At 44.5% G+C, this 19,938-nt stretch overlaps 1 protein-coding gene across 1 annotated transcript in view; it reads right to left on the bottom strand.

The window, feature by feature from the left end:
- Positions 1-19,938, bottom strand: part of ADAMTS16 (ADAM metallopeptidase with thrombospondin type 1 motif 16) — a 152,507-nt gene that overhangs the window by 68,325 nt on the left and 64,244 nt on the right. Inside the window, 4 exon segments of the mRNA XM_047730242.1 lie at positions 157-329; positions 1,665-1,813; positions 6,708-6,803; positions 16,171-16,324. Of these exon segments, the coding sequence (XP_047586198.1) occupies positions 157-329; positions 1,665-1,813; positions 6,708-6,803; positions 16,171-16,324 (572 nt within the window).

Raw genomic sequence — 19,938 nt, 5'->3', positions numbered from 1 at the left:
CAGAAGCTGGTGGCCGTGGGGCAGGCGAAAAGCCTGGGTCAGTGACCTCACACAGCGGTATGGTCTATCCAAACAGCGCACTTAAGATCACACCCCTCTAAAGAGTACAGGTAACAAAGCACGGGGTCGTTAGTAGAGGAGGGATTTAGGATTCACCTTCCACTTGGGTGTATGGCTTCCACGTGTAGCGCCATCCTCGGAAGTGCTTGCCATTGTACTCGGCACACTGCAGCGCACGGAAGTCAACGCTGTTGTGCGGACATTGCTGACTGTTGCAAAGCCTCAGCGTACGAGTCGAGCCCTCACAAAACTTGCCTCCGTGCGATGGTCTGCAACAGGAAGAAACCTTGCGTTTAATAGCCACTCTCCCCTTGCTGGAAACTAGGCTTATTGGAGAGATGAGCAGATCCAGTTAAATGGCTCACAGTGACGAAGGAAGAAGTCTGCACCCCAATGGGACCATGACTTTTTTACCATGAACAGCATGAGCCATGTTCCTGATGTCACTAGGGCAAGTTACAATGTGGAAGTGGGTCTGCTTGCCACCTCTTCACTGCTGGTGCCCAGCACCCCAGCACAGTGGACAGAAGGCAGAGCTGAGACTGACATTCAAATCCATCACTTTCGGGATGGCAGCCTCGTCTGCATCATCTTCCCTGCGGCCAGACCAGGACAGCAGATCGGCTCAGGAACAGTCACCTCCCACTGGCTGATGCTAACAGCAAAGAGGCTCTGCTCACCCCTAGAATCCATGTGGACCCAGCACAGACACGGCCTCCTCTCAGTGCAAGCGATGCACTGGGCCTCACACATTAAAGACACCACCACGAGGTTGCAACAGGACTCATGTTTTAAACCAATTGAGGTGTGAAAGGAGGACTGGGACAGTCCCCTACCCCACTGCTCTGGGGACCACCTCTGATGGTTGCAAAAGTAAATATATTGGATGAAAAACCAAACATTTGGCCTTTTTTCACATAAAAAATTGTTCTTACCAATTTCTTATTCATTTGTTTTCTCTATGTTTTCATGACTGATTTGCTTATTTAAGGGAGACTCTTGGAATTGCACATAAATGTGGTAAAAATCCATTTCCCGAGTATCACTGCAGGGTCTGTCTCCCTGTGCTGTGGTCAAGTACTTTTTAGCATCTTAAGTTATACAGAAGAGACAGCATTGTTTGAGAAATACTTGACTAAAATGACTTCCTTATTTTGCAATTCTTTTTTTTTTAAATAATTTTAATACAATTAACATATAGTGTAATATTCAGATGTACAATAGAGTGATTCAACACTTCTACACATCACCTGGGGCTCGTCATGACAGGAGCACTCTTTCTCCCCATCACCTGTTTCACTTGTCCCCCATACACCTCCCCTCTGGTGACCATTGGCGTGTTAAGAATCTGTTTCTTGCTTTGTCTCCTTACTTCTCTTATTTTTTCCCCTTTGCTGTTTGTTTCTTAAGTTCCAATAAGAGTGAAATCATATGATATGACTTCTACTTAGCATAATGCCCTCCAGCTCCATCCAGGAGGTTGTACCTTCTCACTGATTCCTACAATACTATGTGATGTACAGATCAGTATTACCATATGGACGCTGTTGGGAAGGTTCACAGCTTAGAAATCACTCGTGAGAAGGAAATGCAGACGTGCTCACTTGGGATTTGTGCACAGGCGGTCTCTGTGAGACACCCCTCCTCCGCAGGTCCTGGAGCAAGGGGACCAGGAAGACCAGTCCGACCAGTGGCCATGGGTGGGCTTGGGGCCTTCATCACCATATTTGACACACTGTCCTCCACGGCACCACTAAAAGTCAAAAAAAAAAAAAAAAAAAAAAAGAAAGAAAAGAAAAGAAAGAAAGAAAAAAGAAAGGTTGACATGATTCATGGACTGGTGGGTCCATGGCTGCCGTGACACTCAGCCCTGGGAGTTCTGTAGGACATGCAGACACCAACATCCCACCTTCAGGCAGCACATAATACAGATACAGTTAATGTAACTTCTTTTTTCTTTCCAAACCTAACGTGGTTTTATAAATCCCCACAGAGGGAAGATCTAGAGAAGAATCCTTGTCTAACGTCTGAGCTGCTGGAATTCAGCACATTTAATTAAGGGGTGTTGCACAGACATTCAGCCCCATGGTTGAGCTCTCCACTGAGTGAACTCCAACCTTTCCTGGAACAACATGCTTTTCATAGTTCTTTGAGAACCGACAGAGTCTCAGGCAGAAAAGTCCAGCTGGAGGTTCCATGTGATTCAACACCTTGTCATTTCTGGCCAGTACTCTGTGCCTTCACTCCCCAGCACCTGGGCTCAGAGCCTGGAGCCTGTAGGTTGTTAGCGGATGCATGTCAGAGGTCAGACGGCTTCCCGTGGAGATAAAACAACCCGCACAGGAGCTCCATCTGTCCCTACGAAGCTGGAGATGCTATCAGCTCTCCTTTCTCAAGAGGAGTGCCCATCAATGTTAGTTCATGCTAAAAGCCGTGGGTTTTCTTCATTACTATCACACATAAAGGACACACAACATCTAACATTGTTCAGCAGTGCTGGTTTTCTACCCATGGCTTGGTGTAGATTTCAAGGATCTTCAGGCCATCTATTGAGAGGAGAAAACGAACTTGCTTGTCCCTTGCTGCTGGCCTGCGTGGAGCAGCAGAACCAGCCTTAGCACTGGGCTGGAGGATGGGGTGAGGCCTCCTCCTGTCTGTCTCCAAGATTAGGGCCACCAGATTTGTTTTGGGTGAAAAAAATGGGGCTTTACAAAAGGAAAATAACACTTCCATTATTAATTTTGTTCAGTGAAAACACACCAAGTTGCTGGTGTCTGACCATTGGTGTTACACAGAAATGGCAGTTACAAATAGTTTGATTAAATATCATTTAAGGAAGAAAAACTAAACACAAGTAATGAGGACTAAAACCTTGTCCATTCAATTTTTTGATTCTTTCTGAAAAGCAAATAAATAAATAAATAAATATGTTTCTCTTTTTTTTACCTCCTGGCCACACCCCAGGTGATAAAGTCCTGGAGTCCCCCTGACACCCTCAACTCAATGGGGGGAATGCAGCTGTCAGCAAGGCATCTGCTCCCTGATGGCCTCATGAGTCCAGAGAGAGAGCTGGATCTGGAAAAAGTAGGGGCCAGCTCCTGTGGACTTAGGCAGGGAGGAACAGAGAGGGACAAGGAGGGGCACAGACAGACAAGGAGGGACACAGAGGGACAAGGAGGGACATGGAGGGACAAGTAGGGACACAGAAGGACAAGTAGGGACATATGAGGGACATAGAGGGACAAGGACGGTGTCTGTTGTGATTGTTTTGTCCCATTTTAAAAGAATCATCTGGTCAGAGCTTTCCGATACAAAGACAGAAAATGGGAACGCAGGAACCCACAAGACGAAAACTCAGAAAATGTTTCAGGTTTTAAAGTCACTTGACATAATTCCTCCTCTCTGGTTATTATTAAGCCAACAAGCTTGTTAAGTGGATTTTGCTTTTGGTATTTAAGGATTACTTTAAGGTAATTTGGTTTAATTTTGTTTTAAAGTGACACAAAATATTTACTTCTTAAAAATTTACAGTTTATTCGTTTTATTTTTAATGTAGGAAAATAATTATACAGATGAGTATACTCTTAACTTTGTAAGTGATAGCACACGACACACATTCTTCCATTCTGTGTCTCCACCTCACAGTGTGTCTGGAGATCACCCCTTGGAAGTGTGTAGACAGGTCTCTCATTCTGTATTTGGGGTTCTGCTCTCTTCATGGACATCTGCATGATTCCGTGTCTCCGACTGTCACAATTGTTTCTGCCGTGAGCCGACTTGCCAAGGCAATTTCTTCTCTTTGTACCAGAGTATCCTCAAATGGCTATTCTTTTAAATATTATTAAAAAAAACTTTCTGAAAATCTGAGGAGAAAGCACTGTCCCTTCTCCCATGGAGGTTGGGGGATGCATGGGATCGGGCAGACACAGACACACAAACATGTGAACTCATACACACACATGACCTGGAGTAGAATTCCACACAGGTCACAGACCCATAAAGCCCATTGTGAGCAGGTCAGGGGAAGAGCCTGTGTTCCACCGAAACACCAGTTAAGTTTTTGAGGACCATCCCATGTTTCTCACCCTTTTATATGTTATTGATGGACACTGGCTTTTGAGAGAAGGCTGTACTTTAGCATGCAAGATGGTCTGATGAATGCGTGCTTCTGCTATGATATTATCCCCACAGTCTGCATGTCACACCCAGCACACACAGGAAGCACCCTGATAAAATACAACAGTGGACTTGGGGAGATGGGGAGAAAGGAGCCTCTGTATTAGTTCTGAGGCTGTGTGGCCTGGGGCAAGTTACTCGGGGGCTCTGAGTCTGCACGTCCCCCTGAGAACATTAGGGATGGTGCAAACTACCAGACTGAATTGTTCTCAAAATGCAGTGCAATAACACAGCAAGTACCTCGCACCAAGTATAAGCATAATGTGGAGTGGTTTAATACAATGTGGGACCCACAATTGTTAGAGAGCTCGAATCAGCTTTCATATGTATTAGGCTGTAGTCCGAACCCCTCGTCCTGGATTTCCCATGGTGTGGTCACAAAGGACCTAAGTATCCTTTCCCTGGAAGGTTCCTGAGTGCACTAGGGGGTGCTGCAAGGGGCTCACCCTCACAGGGAGATTGTGAGGACTGAAAGTATGTCATGTACTAAGGATGAGATCTGATACTACAAGATGCAAGGTAGTCCCATTTACCACCATGCACAAGCCTCAGAGGCAACACAGTGTAGAGAGAAATAGGCTCCCACGCAGGAGAAAGGTGCACAGAAACAGTATGGTTACTCCCAGTACACACCAACTGTTCTGGGATATCCCAAAGTACTGAGATACTGACTGCTGGTAATATGCACGTCTAAACTGAAGAGCCATAGGGACACACAAGAACCCATAATACAGGAAAATGCACAACTAACAGCAAAGGGACCTTTCACAGGAGCCTCCAATGCTGTCCCACCATGGCCACCGTGCAGCCCCAGGGCAGAATACATCATTCCTGGGTAATTTTAGGCATATATTCTGGCTTAAGATGCACTAATTCTTTTTTATAATAAGGAAAGACCCATCTTTGGAAATACAAGGGAAAAATGGTTTAACAATACCAATGACCATCAATTTAACTGTGCTTTCAGGGTAAATAAAATTTAAGCAGAATATATAGGTTATTCTGAGGAAGGCCCACAGTTCTGAAATCTGTCCTACAGGAAGCAGGTGATCAGAGAAGCACCCTGTGCCCATGTGAGCTGAAACTCAGGGGCAACAGTGGGAGGGTGGCTGATCTCTTGGGAAATGAGGATAATTTTGTAAATTATCACCTGAAGAGTAAATTTTAGATAATTATGTGTAGAAAGTGGTGATCATGGGCAACTTAATACTGAGGCACATTCCCTGGCATCCTGCGACAATGGGCATTTCCACACCATGGTGCATCCCCACATCCCTTTCTTATTCTGAGAGTCTAAAAGCATCTTTATTCAATTTTGGGAGGTTATGAGTTATGTAAGTACTGTTGCTATATCTGTGGAAGGATTTAATAACCCACCCCCACCCTCTCTGGGGGATTTCAAATAAAGCTCGAGAGGTACGCAGGAGAAGCAATCTCTGGGCGTTCTTTTCTCATAAGCACGAGCAGCTCTCTTCACATGCCCAGTCAGTGTTGCAATAATTTAACCTGAAAGCATGAGATAGTACTGTCTGCTAACATTTTAACACTTGCTGCCTGTGCTCACATTTAAATAGATTGAAGCTGTGATATATTTGGTTTGGGATCAAAGCTATTTAGAATCAAAGCTATTTAGACATTTATCTCTTTCATGTGCATTAGTGTCACTAAAAAGGTCACACATTGGGACGCCTCGGTAGCTCAGTCACTTAAGCATCTGCCTTCGGATTAGGCCATGATCCCAGAGTCCTGGGATCGAGTCCCACATCAGGCTCCTTGCTCGGCAGGGAGCCTGCTTCTCTCTCTTCCTCTGCCTGCTTGTGTGTGCTCTCTCTCTCTCTCTCTGACAAATAGACAAAAAAATAAAAATCTTAAAAAAAAAAAAGGTCACACGCTAAGTGACACAGAAATGGGTTCAGGGATCATTTGGGTCCAGTATAACTCTATCTTTATCAATGGTCTTGTATTTTAAAAAGTAATGTGAAAGGAACCAGAATACTACTCTTGGAGGTTAAGGTAATTTATTTTTTAATTTCAGCAACAAAATTATTCTCTCCCACTGAGTAATAAATGCTCTTAATGTATTTCTTCTTAATATATTTTGTTCCCCCACCAAAGCCTCTGTGTCTTTAACAATACTATCTAACTCGGATTCTGTACATGGTTGAAATATGGGCAAGAGTTGAATGTTTCTCCTTATTAAATAGAGGTAGTCACCACCTGTCACCTGACATATACATCTACTAATTGCAGATAGCCCATCAATTACACCATCGGGAAAGGGCAAAAGGAAGAAGGAGCCGCCTTCACAGTATGAATGTAAATTAAACACCATCTTCTGTCCTGGGGGTAGATTTGCACATAGAAATGAGGAACATGGACTGACAAAATACCAATGCAGGAGGAGGGGAGATGCATGGGTGGAACAGCTCTGACATCTGAACATGACTCTTGACCTAAGATTAGCTCCTTACCATGTCATGTCCACAAATAGTGCCTTCTGCTGCGGGCATAAACTTAGTCTCACATTTCCTTCCAATCCGGTGGCACCACAGGGCTTTACAGATATCCTACCGGGGAGAAAAGGTCATCACTATCACAGATGGTTCACAAATCTATAATAAAATATCACTGAAAAATTTAAGGGGAAAACAGCTGATATAAATTAAAAGCTGATAATAACTTAGCAGTATATAGAAAGAAGACCCAGAGACTCATGTTCTAGACTTGATCCAACTTAATTCCACCCCTGAAACTTTATTTATTCATATGTATTTTATCATAAATTTAACAAAATTATAATTTCTAAATTAAAAAGTAAAATATGCTTAATCCAGAGGTTGCAGAAAATAAAAATTAAAATTAAAAAAACTGATAAAACCCAACATTTTATAATTCATTCTTGACCCACCATTCACTAAGCTCTCCAAGTCTGAATGCTCATTTTCAGATTAAAGAGGATTAATGAAGTTTCTGGTTTGTCCATCCATCCATTCATCCATCCGTCCGTCTGTCCGTCCATCTGTCCACCCACCCACTCACCCACTATCTGTAACCTTTGATGAAGACCTAGAACATGCCAGTTGCCTTGCTAGGAGGGTGGTTCCCTAAGGAATACGACCCAGATCTACCCTCTGGGGCATGGTCTAAGGGAGAGGTAAAATTGCTGTAAGTCACCATATGTTGCCTGTGGGAAGAGATGCTGCTATAGGAGGAAAGCACAAGGCTGGGTGAGCTTGTCAGAAGGCAAGGCAGGGACACCTAGGGAAGGACTCATGGCAAAATGAGATCTCTGAGCCAACCCCTGAGCTTGAGGGGTTTACTGGGGGAGACGGGATGGGATTCCAGGGAGAGGGAGCAAAGGATTTGTGCAAAGGAAAGAAGATGTGAAGGAAGAAAGCTGTGTGCAGAGTAAGGAAGACCCACACAGTTGGCAGAGCAGTAAAATGAAACATGATCTGAGGGTTATACACCATGAAAGTCTCTCCAAGTGCAAAGAATGAGCTTCCCTTTCCTTCCCTTCTGAGCCCAAAGGAACGTCTTACTGAACGGCAAGCAGCAGCACTCAGAACAGGATGGAAACTTCAAGAATGCTGGTGGCAGCTTCGACTGCACGGGAGAAAAACGTTTTGTAAATTATCTGCACAACTGTTCTGAATATTTGAACAAGCACTACATTATTTCCCAGGACATTTACTGGCTGTATCTCCTGCGTGATCTGTCTTGTAAAGAAAACCAACACAGCCACACGTCAACATCGTTTTGCTTCAAAAATGGCCTTCCACTGCCTTTGAGCTTCCACTCCCCATTTCATGGTGTTGAAAGATGTGCTCACGCAGAGCTGCTCTGTATCATTGTGAGTGATCTGTGGAAGGGTTTTTTTTTTGCTAATAATCAATATTCATTTTATTGTCTTCAAACTATTCTCAAATCTCCTCCCTATGCTTCCTAAGTACATATTAGAAACTGAGGCTATACATGCATTTTCAGCCTGTATCTTTCTCATTAACAAATCAGCTTTGGGGAACTTGGAATGGCAAGAAGGAAGCTTTCGATGTTTTACTTTGTGTATCAACTGTGTTTATTTTGAAGACCCCAGAGAACGGCCTACGGTTACGACTGCTGTAACACTCCGTCTCATTTCCCTGTGAGTCCTCCAAGATCACTGGGTGATACTGGGGCAAACGTGTCAAGCCTCTTGTCACGTTAATTGGCATGCTGACTTGGGGCCTCTGCTCCCAGCCAGAACCACGTTTAGGGATCAGAGCCATAAGAAGACCTCAAGGAATCTGTAAAAGCAGGGGCCCGAGTGTCTGTAACTCTCTGAAAAGGCAACTGGAAAGCTCTGTTGGCTTGTAGGGCCACAACTTGATAGATTACCAGGATATAAATAAAGATTCCTTGAAATTGGAGCTCATGGACCCAGGCTCAGCGTCTGGGTGGAAGCATGGCAGATCAGAACCAGAGTCTGTATGGCACTGCCGGGTAGGACTGCCTATCCTTGGGTGGTGGCCCACGGAGAGCAGCTGGCCAGAGGGCCTGCAGAGACCCATTCAGGAGGCTGGGTATGCACACAGAACAAGGGAAGGCACGAATGGATGAATGGATGAGAATGAAAGAGGGGCCCCTTCCTGTGGTCAGGCCAGCTGGGAGACGGACACAGTGGTCCAGTAGAGGGACCGGGCTTCCGAGCAGATAGGCATATTGGTGTGGACTGGAAGGGCAGGTCTGGGGGCAGAGTCTCGTGTCCTCCTTGTGTGTTTGAGGATGGCAACACCTGCTCATTGACTTGTCCTGGGAGCTAAATGAAGTGGTTGTAGGTAACGTGCCCAGCTCAGGCCTGGTACCTGAGAGGCACCGAGCCAGCACCCACTTCCTTCCCCACTCCAAGAGGTAAGGTGATTCCAGCCCTCAGGCCACTACCCGCCGGGCTTCAGGGCTATGCCCTTAAGAAGCCAGTGGTACCGATTCATGGGACAGTTTCAAAGATCATCTGAGAGTGTTTTAAATGGTGTTTTAAAATGTGAGATTATTTTTATGTATTTGTCATAGATAGCTGGCTCAGTGTTTGGTACCTAGCTGGCGTTCAACACTTTTTCGGAGTGAGCTGAACATCTGTTCATTTGTTCCCATGGAAACCTTGAACAGGATGAGTGGGGACATTTTTCATGTAAAAGGAAATTAGTAATGGTAAGTGAAATGTTACCATAAGAACATCGAAGATGAGGGCACCTGGGTGGCTCAATGGGTTAAGCCTCTGCCTTTGGCTCAGGTCGTGATCTCAGGGTCCTCGGATCGAGCCCCGCATCAGGCTCCCTTTTCAGCGGGGAGCCTGCTTCCTCCTCTCTCTCTCTCTGCCTGCCTCTCTGCCTACTTGTGATCTCTGTCAAATAAATAAATAAAATCTTAAAAATGGATAAGGAAGATATGGTCCATATACACTATGGAGTATGATGCCTTCATCAGAAAGGATGAATCCCCAACTTTTGTAGCAACATGGACGGGACTGGAAGAGATTGTGCTGAGTGAAGTAAGTCAAGCAGAGAGAGTCAATTATCATATGGTTTCACTTATTTGTGGAGCATAACAAATAGCATGGAGGACAAGGGGAGATGGAGAGGAGAAGGGAGTTGAGGGAAATTGGAAGGGGAGGTGAACCATGAGAGACTATGGACTCTGAAAAACGATCTGAGAATTTTGAAGGGGTGGGGGGTGGGAGGTTGGGGGCACCTGGTGGTGGGTATTGGAGAGGGCACGGACTGCATGGAGCACTGGGTGTGGTGCAAAAACAATGAATACTGTTACGCTGAAAATAAATATAAAATTAAAAAAAATAAAGAGAATCATTACCAAAAGGTCAAAAAAAAAAAAAAAAAAGAACATCTAAGATGATACAGGTGGCCACCTTATGTTTGAAAATATAGATCTAGATCCTACTATTTAAAGTATTTCCTTTCTTTTTTTCTTTTTTGAAGATTTATTTATTTATTTCAGAGAGAGAGAGAGAGAGAGCAAGCACGAGCAGGAAGGGAAGAGGGAGGAGGTAGAGGGAGAGAGAATCCCAAGCAGACTCCCCACAGAGCTCAGAGCCTGTGTGGCCCTTAAGTATTTTCATAATATTCTTACATTGTAGTTTTCTGGAATATTCTGCAGAATGGAGATGAATGGGAGATACTATTAAAGGTGGCTTTTTTTTTTTTTAAGATTTTACTTATTTATTCGACAGAGGGAGAAGCAGGCTCCCTGCTGAGAAAAGAGCCCATTGTGGGGCTTGATCCTAGGACCCTGGGATCACGACCTGAGCCGAAGGCAGGCGCTTAGCGACTGAGCCACCCAGGTGCCCCACAGGTGAGGGTTTTTAACTTTACTGAGGACAAAGCTCTCGAGCACAGGATGCAGGCGATAGCGTGCCCTGACAACACGTGACCTGCACAGTCTCCACCTACCGCACGCCCCCCAGCACACTTCAGCCCATGCTGGAACCTGTTCAATCCCCAGTTCAGTTCTTCAGGCAGAAACAAATGACAAGAGTTAGAAGAGCCTCGAAATGTCATATAATCCGTGTTACTGTTATTCAACATATCGAAAAGTATTTAAGACGTTGGTACCCTACAGATAAAACTGACATTTCATAAAAATGTGACACTCTACTCCAGAAAACAAATAGAAAATCCAGTTCCTCAAAAAATCAGATAATAAAATGACCATGGAATGACCAAAGAACCAAAATCCAGTTTTACCCTCTCTTATCATACTTCGACTGACCTGCTAACTTCTAGACAATAACGTGCAATGATCGTATTAAATTAAACATTATTGTTGTATGTCATTACACTCTTAATTAAATTTCAGGGTCCTCTTGGAACAAAGACCCTATTAAATCATACGTCTAGGGCCAAGGAGCTGGAATGTAAGACATGCTGGGTGTGGGGGGAAGCTCCCAATTTCACAACAGTGCCCAGGACACTAAGGTGATCAAATTTCAAAGTAATTCTAGCAGCCTGCATTACTGACTGTGGGGTCAGACCGCCAAGCGCAGATGATGCTGGCACTAGACGAAGACACAGTGTTTGTAATAACTAATACTTCGGGAGAAAAATGCTGAAGTCCACATGGACAGCCCATGCTTGCTTTCATCCTCGCAGTGATGGAATCTGATCCTTAACAGAGGCGCTCGCTTTGGAGTCTGTCCTGTAATTTAAGAGCTGTGCTCACGAAGACGATTTCAGGCATAGTGACTTGGTTGAGTTAGGTGTCACCACCGAACACCCCAAATAAAACCAACATTTCCCAATGATCCTGTTGTAAATTTATTGGGAGATTTCCCAACAGTGAGTGCACTAACCCCAGATCCATATTCTCAATCTGTCACTACTAGACTCTCCAAAGTACCAACTGAAAATGCCATCAGAAGTGATGTTATAATGGGATCTATAATTTATCACAAGTATTTGTTTTTCAAGAAGTGGGGTGCTTTATCACGAGTTCCAATGATCACTCCAAAGGCATCAGTGGACAGAGAAAGCCGTGGCCATATGGGTGTGTGAATTTACACACGAGTATGCAAACACACACACACCACACACCTGTCTTTCCAAGAGACAGATGCACATGAATTTGCATTATCTAAGAACTTTTCCAACTAAACAGCATATGGACTTGAAAGAGTCCCACGTACCTATCACCTGCTCAGCAAATGTTCACTGAGGAGCCCTTAGGTTTAGTCATCAGGTAGTTTCCTGTTATTTATTTATTTATTTTTCAAAGATCTTTATTTATTTATCTGAGAGAGAGAGCATGAGCTTGGGGGAGCGACAGAGGGAGAAGCGGACTCACCACTGAGCAGGGAGCCAGATGTGGGACTCAATCCCAAGACCCTGAGATCGTGACCTGAGCTGAAGGCAGACACTTAACCGACTGAGCCACCCAGGCTTGTTATTTATTAATTTAACTTCTCCCGTCAGTAAGTTTCTGGATCTTTATACTTCAACCAGCAAAACAGACCCATTTTCATAAAACATCAGAAGGAGTTCATTGAAAAAAATTCAATGTTATAACTGAAAATGTTCTAAGATGCTTAATTCTCAAGGAAAATAATCTAAGTGCCCCAAATTTGAGATTCAGGGCCCTAGAGATTCTGGCCACAGAAGTCATATTTAACTTAGAAAATCCATCAAGTTTATTCCAGTTGAAGAACGATTTTATATCATAGGGAATGAGCTGACACAACAGATTTTAAAGGATGCAATTTTTTTTAACTGAAAAGATATTTCCTCTCCCATGATGACGTAACTGGTACCAGGCTTACTTTTCTGCACACAAAAACTGTATGAAACTTGACAAAATATATGGGCCAGCTCTTACAGGCTTTGGACCAGGCAACACAGTCCTTGTCCCTGGAGACAGGGAAGTTTGCCAAGTGAGCGCCAACTTCGCTCCAACCATCTGGTTGGTAAGAATTTCCTGACGTGGTGCAGTGAGGTGGGCCCCAACACACACCAACAGTCTCCCTGTGTGGAGGACACCGAGAACAGAGTTGGAGCCTGCAGAAGGAGCTAGAACCTGCGGGACTCTGTGGGACCGGAGAGGAAAAAGCCACGTTAAGTAGGAAGCTCCAGATGCCTGTCTAAGGATTTCCCGTAGGTCCTTCCTCACCTGTGGGGTGAACGGGTGATACACTGACACGTCAGTGGCCTAGCGCAGGCAGCAGGTCTGGGCTGAGCGCTGACCGGCTGGACGACAGAGGCCATGCCGTGTCGGGAGACAGTGGAGTTCTGGGGGCACGTGACAGAGAAACCTCAGTGGAGGGCCCGAAGTCCACGCCCCCAGCCCAGAGCACAGGATTTGCCCTCCAGCTAAGGAAAATTTGAATGAGAGGAGCCCTAAGGAAGAGCCAAACCAAGCCTCAAAGGATGAAGGGATCACTTGTTATAATAATACTATACAAAATTTATATAACATGAAGTGATACTGCATTACAATACATTACAAATAGACTCAAGGCTATGAAGGAAAAAGCAGATAGAATTAGTGGTAAAGAATGGGAAATTTCAGTGGAGAATAGAAAATAGAACAAATCAGATTGTGTTTTTGGAACCAAACCTTAAAATAACCTAAATGTGGAGTTTGCTGAATTGTCTGAACAAATGGTAAGGAATGCCAGTAGACACAGATGATGATCGGCTTTTTAATCAGAAACTACTGAGACCAGGTGAACATGGAAATGTAGCCTGAGAATGTGTATAGGAAAACAAACAAAAAGAACTGTTTAGAATTCTAGAATCAGAAAAAAATGATGCTTCAAAATGGAGGGTGAATTTACTGATATTTTCAGATAAAAGAAAATCTGACCTACTCTGTGCCTGGTGGATACAGGTCACAGGGAGCACAAGGAAAGATCTTCAGGCCAAAGCAAATGAAGGAACTGGAGTTGATCCATGAGAGTTGATCTACACGGTACCTCAGTGAGTGAATATAAAAGGTGACACTATTTTATTTAAAAGCAACTCCCTCTGTTAAAACAAAAATTTTAACATTGTGTCTTGTAGCTTGTAATGGGCACAGAGGTAACATTCACGATAAGGACAGTACAGTGTGGGGTCACGTGCGCTTATTTGTTGTGAGGACCTTGCATTTTACATAGAGCGGCACAATGTTAATTCTACATCGGCTGTAGGTGAAAGAGGCACCTGCATTCTCTGGAGCAACCACTAGAAATCAAGAGGAGGAAGTATAGCTAAGATGCAAATTGAGGCAAAAAACAGAATTGTTAGAAGTTTAATGCAAAAGGAAATAGAGGAATAAAAAGAAGTGTGACCAATGGGAGACTAAAGATAAAACCTATTGACACAATTCCCCACGTTAATACCATAAAAAAATAAAAAACTACATCCCTAGAAGCAGAAAATGCATTTCACAAAAGTCAACCCACTTTTGTGATAAAATCGCTCAATGATCTAGGACCAGAAAGAACTTTCTCATTTTGATAAAGGGTGACTGTAAAAACCAACGGCCAACATCATATTTTTGTTGGTTTGTTTGTTTTTAAGTATTTTATTTACCTATTTGACAGACAGAGATCACAAGCAGGCAGAGAGACAGGCAGGGAGAGAGGAGGAAGCAGGCTTCTCGCTGAGCAGAGAGCCCGATGCGGGGCTTGACCCCAGGACCCTGGGATCATGACCCGAGCCGAAGGCAGAGGCTTAAACCACTGAGGCACCCAGGAGCCCCCATATTTGTTTTTTTAAGTTAAGTTTTAATTAACTTAACATGCAGTGTTCTATTAGTTTCAGATGTATAATATAGTGCTCAGCAAGTCCCCACGTGACTCTGTGTTCGTCACGGTAAGTGCGCCCTTAATCGCCATCCTGTCCCCAATTCCCCCACCCTCGTCCCCTCCAGTAACCCTGGTTGTTCTCTATAGTTAAAAATCTGTTTCTTGCGTTGTTTCTTTTTCCTTTATTTGTTTTTTTTCCTTAAATTTCACATATGAATGAAATTATATGGTATTTGTACTTCTCTGACTTACTTCACTTAGCATTGTCCCTTCTAGCTCCATCCCTGTCATTACAAATATTTTACTTGGCATTTATGAAGTTCCATAATAAGCAAACTGTATCAATAGTGATAGAAATCAGAATGATGGTCCCTTACCGGGGTGGGGAAGGGACTGAATGGAAGAGGGCATAAGGGAACTTTTTGGCCTTATGGAAGTAAGGAATGTCTTGGTCAGCATACTGGTTACATGGGTAAACACAGTTGTTAAAGTTCCAGTTGTACACCTAAAATAATCCATTTCACTGCGTGCATATATTTCCTCAGTTACAAAAGAGGTACTTCGTTTAGCTTCTTACTTCCTATTTTTTCCCAATGGTGCCAGGGTACCATGGGTGATACGGGCCACAGTCACAGAGCAAAATAACGTGAAACCAGAGGTATGCTGTAGGAAATCCCATCTTTGAAAAAAAAATTAGTCCTATGTTCCCTGTCCTTAACAGACAGAAGAGTAACATTCAAGAACTACCTAGGGGTCTCCCATGGAAAAGGAAACATTAGGAATACGCGCTGATGGTAACTGATTTATTGCTCCTGCTCCAAGCTGACATTACCCAGCTCAAGAGATAAGGATCCTGTCCTGGAACACGGTTGTGATTGGCCTTAGGGGGAAATCTTGAGTTTAGAAGAAAATAGATTATGCCATCAGATTTAAATTGGGAATATTCCTTGTACATTATGAAATGTTGGAGGTTTCCCGAGGATCATATTTTTATCTACTTTCCTCTTGATTTCATTACAACCTAGAATAAAAGAAATCTCAGAAGTAGTTACTTTCATTTACTTTATGGCTAGCTTTCTTCGGGGTTCAGTCCGACAAGCTCCCAGATCCCAACCAGCCCTTCTGGCATGGGTGCGTGTCTCTGTGTCACACACATAATTTGTATCAGTCATGTCCCTGGGCTCAGCGGCATAGATGACAACTTCTACGAGAAACTTCTCTAGAAATCCTGTTTTTGGGAAATTTAACAATCACGATTCTCTAGACAGACTGCTGCTCCACAGTAAATTCTGCCTCTATCTGAGGTAGGTAAAGCAGGGCGGTGCTGTTTTCTTAACAGCATTTGAAAAAAATGCAGAGCATTAATTTGCCAACTTACACCAAGAGGTTATTGCTGAAGTCCCACGTGATAAATCAGAAGGCAAGAGCGACCTCACAGGCCAAGTCAGTTCTCCAACGAAAACCGATACCCGCACCAGTATCCACCAGCATCCTCTTTGCCAGGAGAACATGTGTTTCCTGTTATCTACGACCAGCCCTAGCTCACAGGATTTGACATTTGGTAGGTACCCAATAAACGCAGAATACATCAATGTCCGTCACGCTGCATAAAACGGTTTTGTGAATCGTATTGCACTGAGCACTTGCCAATAATCACTTGCCTTTTTAAAATCCAGCATGCAGAGCTTGGCTTTCTCTCCAAACTGCCACTTGCACTGAGTGTTGGCGTCGTATAACTCTCCCGGCAACTTCTCGGGGTACTTGTACTCCTTCACCGGCTTCGGCTGATCAGCGAGGCACAGCGCTTGGGCAGTGCTGAAACGCACAGGACGCAGGGCGGCTGGTGACACTGCAAGACTTACCGGAGAGGCACCTTCTGCAAGGCCAGGCTGTTCTGCAATGTGACAACACTCCCCGCACAGAGAGGAGGGGCCTTCTTCCCCCAGGGTCCCACAGGACATTTACCCCCACTCTATTTAAATACAGGGGCCACATTTCCCGCGACTGCTCAGAATGCATTTCACCTCTTCCAGGAAGGTGATTTGTTCTTCACGAGATTCCTCAAGCTTATCATGGGGAAAAGTGAGACGGACTAGCTCAGCAGACGTTCAGCGTGAGAAGCACCAGCCGCCAATGTTGGGTCCGTTCCTTGCCATGGACAATCAAAGGTTGGAAGTGGGAACTGTGAGACTAGCCCAACCCACCTATCTCAAAGACAAAGGTTTTCTTTCTTTCTTTTCCTCCTCTGTCCTTCTTCTCTCCTCTTCCCGCCTCCACTTTCCTTCCCTGGGCCAGGGGCCACCTGCACATCAGCTCACAGCCTCCAGAGGGTCCCCCTGGAACACAGCAACAGTTCCCACCAGCAACACTCCACACTGAGGCTAATTTCTGACGAGGTTCCCAAGTCAAGAAGGAAATTAACTCTGCTGAAGTTCACTCGATGATGACTAAAGACCAAATAATGATGCCTTCCTTCCACAAATAAGTCATTCCCTTCCCCAGCAGAGACAGGCAGAGTTATAATTTTTGCATTCACAGGGAGGGCAAAGAGCGTTTGCACATAGCAACTAAATCTTGCTTGCAAATTTCAATAAGCCAGAAAAATCCCCTTTAAGTTTGCAAAAGAGTGAATGACAGCAGACCTGCCATGGACCCCTGCACTTTTCTCTGTGTGGCTGCCCGCCTTGACTGGCAACACTCTGGCCTCAGTCTGCACAGTCCCGTCTCAGACTCCACTGCCTTTGGGTTTGCTCAGGCATGACTTCAATTCACAGTCACCCACAAACACAAGAGTGGCCCCGGCTACAGTAGATGGGACATCAGTTCTATGTAAAAGGAGGTCAGAAGCTTTTCAGAGCACACTGGGAAGTAGAGATTAAATCAACTGATGGGAAAGTATGAAGAGCAGGGACCGGGCCACTGTGGATGTCCAACAGATGACCTGTCTGTCACGGCCACTGTGATCATACCGCAAAGGGATATTTTTAAGTAAAGAAAAAAATGACGAAAAGCATAATTAGCATGTCAAGACACGATCTGGCAATTTTGGAATTCCATAGGACCTTTCTCTGATGGATCGCAAATGATGTCTTCATAGCGTTCGGTGTTCCCCATTGTGTCCCCAAGGCTACATCAGGATGGCAATGACCCCCACCCTCTGGACAAGAAGCCAGGAAAAGTCGGCCAAACTGGCCCAGCAGGAGACTGAAAACTAAAACAGGCTCACGGGTTCAGGAATTTTTATAGTTTGTGTAAATGTAGAAGCACAGGGCACGAGGACAAGGTTTTCATCCAGCCAAGAAAAATGCCTGCACTGACTGGGAACCTGGAAAAAGCTCGGAGCCCACCAGGAGATGCAGGAGCACACACCGCTGCTGGGACGAGCGGGTCGTCCCCATCGGGCTTCACCTTTGAAGGGCAGCAACTCCCCATGTGGGTCTTAGCCTGGTGCTCCAGGTTAGGTTCCTGCTTGAGCATGTCTGCTCCTTCCCCCTCTGCCCCAGCAGGCTCACGGCCAAGCGCAGCACCAATGGGGCAGGTGTGAGAAAACCCCATGGTGTGGATAGAGAAAGGAAAAGCCACTGGACAAAGAATCCACTAGCATCCACATGGGCAAAGCATGTTTGGATTGTGTGGCGTGCCCCAGATGAAAGCCAGGTGGCCTGGATGTGGGAAGCCAAGCGATAACGCTCGTAGGAGATCACATGGAAGAATGTATTTGTGACTCTGAGGTAAGCAGAGATTTTTTTTTTTTTTTTTTAATCAACAGCCCACAAAAAGTACTAACCCTAAAGCCAAAAATATGGATTAATTTGGACTCCATTACAAAAAGGGGAAGTTCTCTTAACCAAAGACACCATTAGAAGTGGTGACACCAAGTCATAGAGTGACAGAAGATACTTGCATGATATGTATTTTCCATATGGGACAAAGTATTCAGAATACAAATGTCCATCAAGAGACAAGAAAAAAAAAAATAAAAAGCCTGATTCTTAAAAATTCACAGGAGATTCAAAAACTAACTTCACTCAAGATTATTTCAGTGACCTTTAACATGTAAAAGGACATTCGTTCTCTTTAATGGCCACCTTGGTATGCTACTACACACCAGCGAAATGGCTAAAATGGAAAAGACCGACAAGACCCAAGTGTTGGCGAGGGATCAGAGCAGTGGGGGCACTCGCATGTGACTTTGCGCAACCACTCAGGGAAGCTGTCTGGGGTGTCTCCTGACACTGCAGACTCCGTAACCACGACCCTAGAGTTCCAGTCCTACAGATAATCAGAGACCAAAATAATATGCAGACATTTCTTAAATAGCCCCAAGTTGGAATCTCAAATGCCTATCACCAACAGAATGGATTCATGAGCTGTAGCATATTCATGCAATTAAAAATAAGTAATTGATGTTATATTTGTATGCGGCAATAAGGCTGAATCTCATAATCATGATACTTAGCCAAAGACCACAGACACAGAGTAGTATGTAACTCATGATTCTGTTCATAGGAAGTTCAGAAACAGGCAAAACTAGCCTATGGTGCCCTGTGTCAAGAGCAAGGTCATCTCTGGGGAGGAGGGAGATGCTGATGAGTGGGAGCGGATTCTGAGCTATTCACTGCTCTGTAGCTCTTTATAAACGTAGTTATCCTATCTATCACCTCAGATCCCTAGATTTGTGAACGTTGTGTCGTGAGAACATTTTTTTTTTTTTTAAGGAGCCCAGTGTGAGGCTCGAACTCACAGCGCTGACATCAAGACCTGAGCTGAGATCAAGAGTCAGAAGCTTAACTGACTGAGCCACCCAGGTGCTCCAAGAGAACTTGTGAGATCTACTCTCCTAGCAACCTTCAAACACAGAATACAACACTGTTCACAGTCACCGTGCTGTACGTGAGAGCCCCCAGGAGCCACTCATCTTAGAACTGCAGGACTGTACATGTGACTGGCTTCACCAGCACCCCCATGGCCCCACTGTGGCACCTACTACTGCTGCTATGAGCTTGATTCAGATTTCACATATAAGTGGGAACACACAGCGTGTCTTTCTCTGACTTATCTCACTTAGTATCACGCCCTCAAGGTCCATCTGCACTACCAAAAATGGCAGGATTTCCTTCTTTCACATGGCTGAAAAATATTCAGTGTGTATGTGTGCGTGCGTGTGTGTATGCATGTGTATGAATGAAATGAAATGTGTTCTTCCTGTTACACCCCAAAACATGCTTCATGGGCTCTCAGGTCAGGTCAGATTTTCTCATTCACAGAGGTAGTATGGGCTGGGGCAGGTGATCCAGGCACCCCTCAAACTCCTGGTCTCCAGCGATGGTCCCTTTTCCCATGGACTGACACAGATTCATGTAGTCAGAGGGAAGGCACACTCACTGGTCTGTGAATGCCATGATTCAAATTTTTATAAAAAGTAAATT

The sequence above is a fragment of the Lutra lutra genome, chromosome 5 (assembly GCF_902655055.1).
Source record: "Lutra lutra chromosome 5, mLutLut1.2, whole genome shotgun sequence".
Taxonomy (NCBI): Eukaryota; Metazoa; Chordata; class Mammalia; order Carnivora; family Mustelidae; genus Lutra; species Lutra lutra.
The sequence above is the reverse complement of the archived record's forward strand: the minus strand, read 5'-3'. Positions and strand labels throughout refer to the sequence as shown.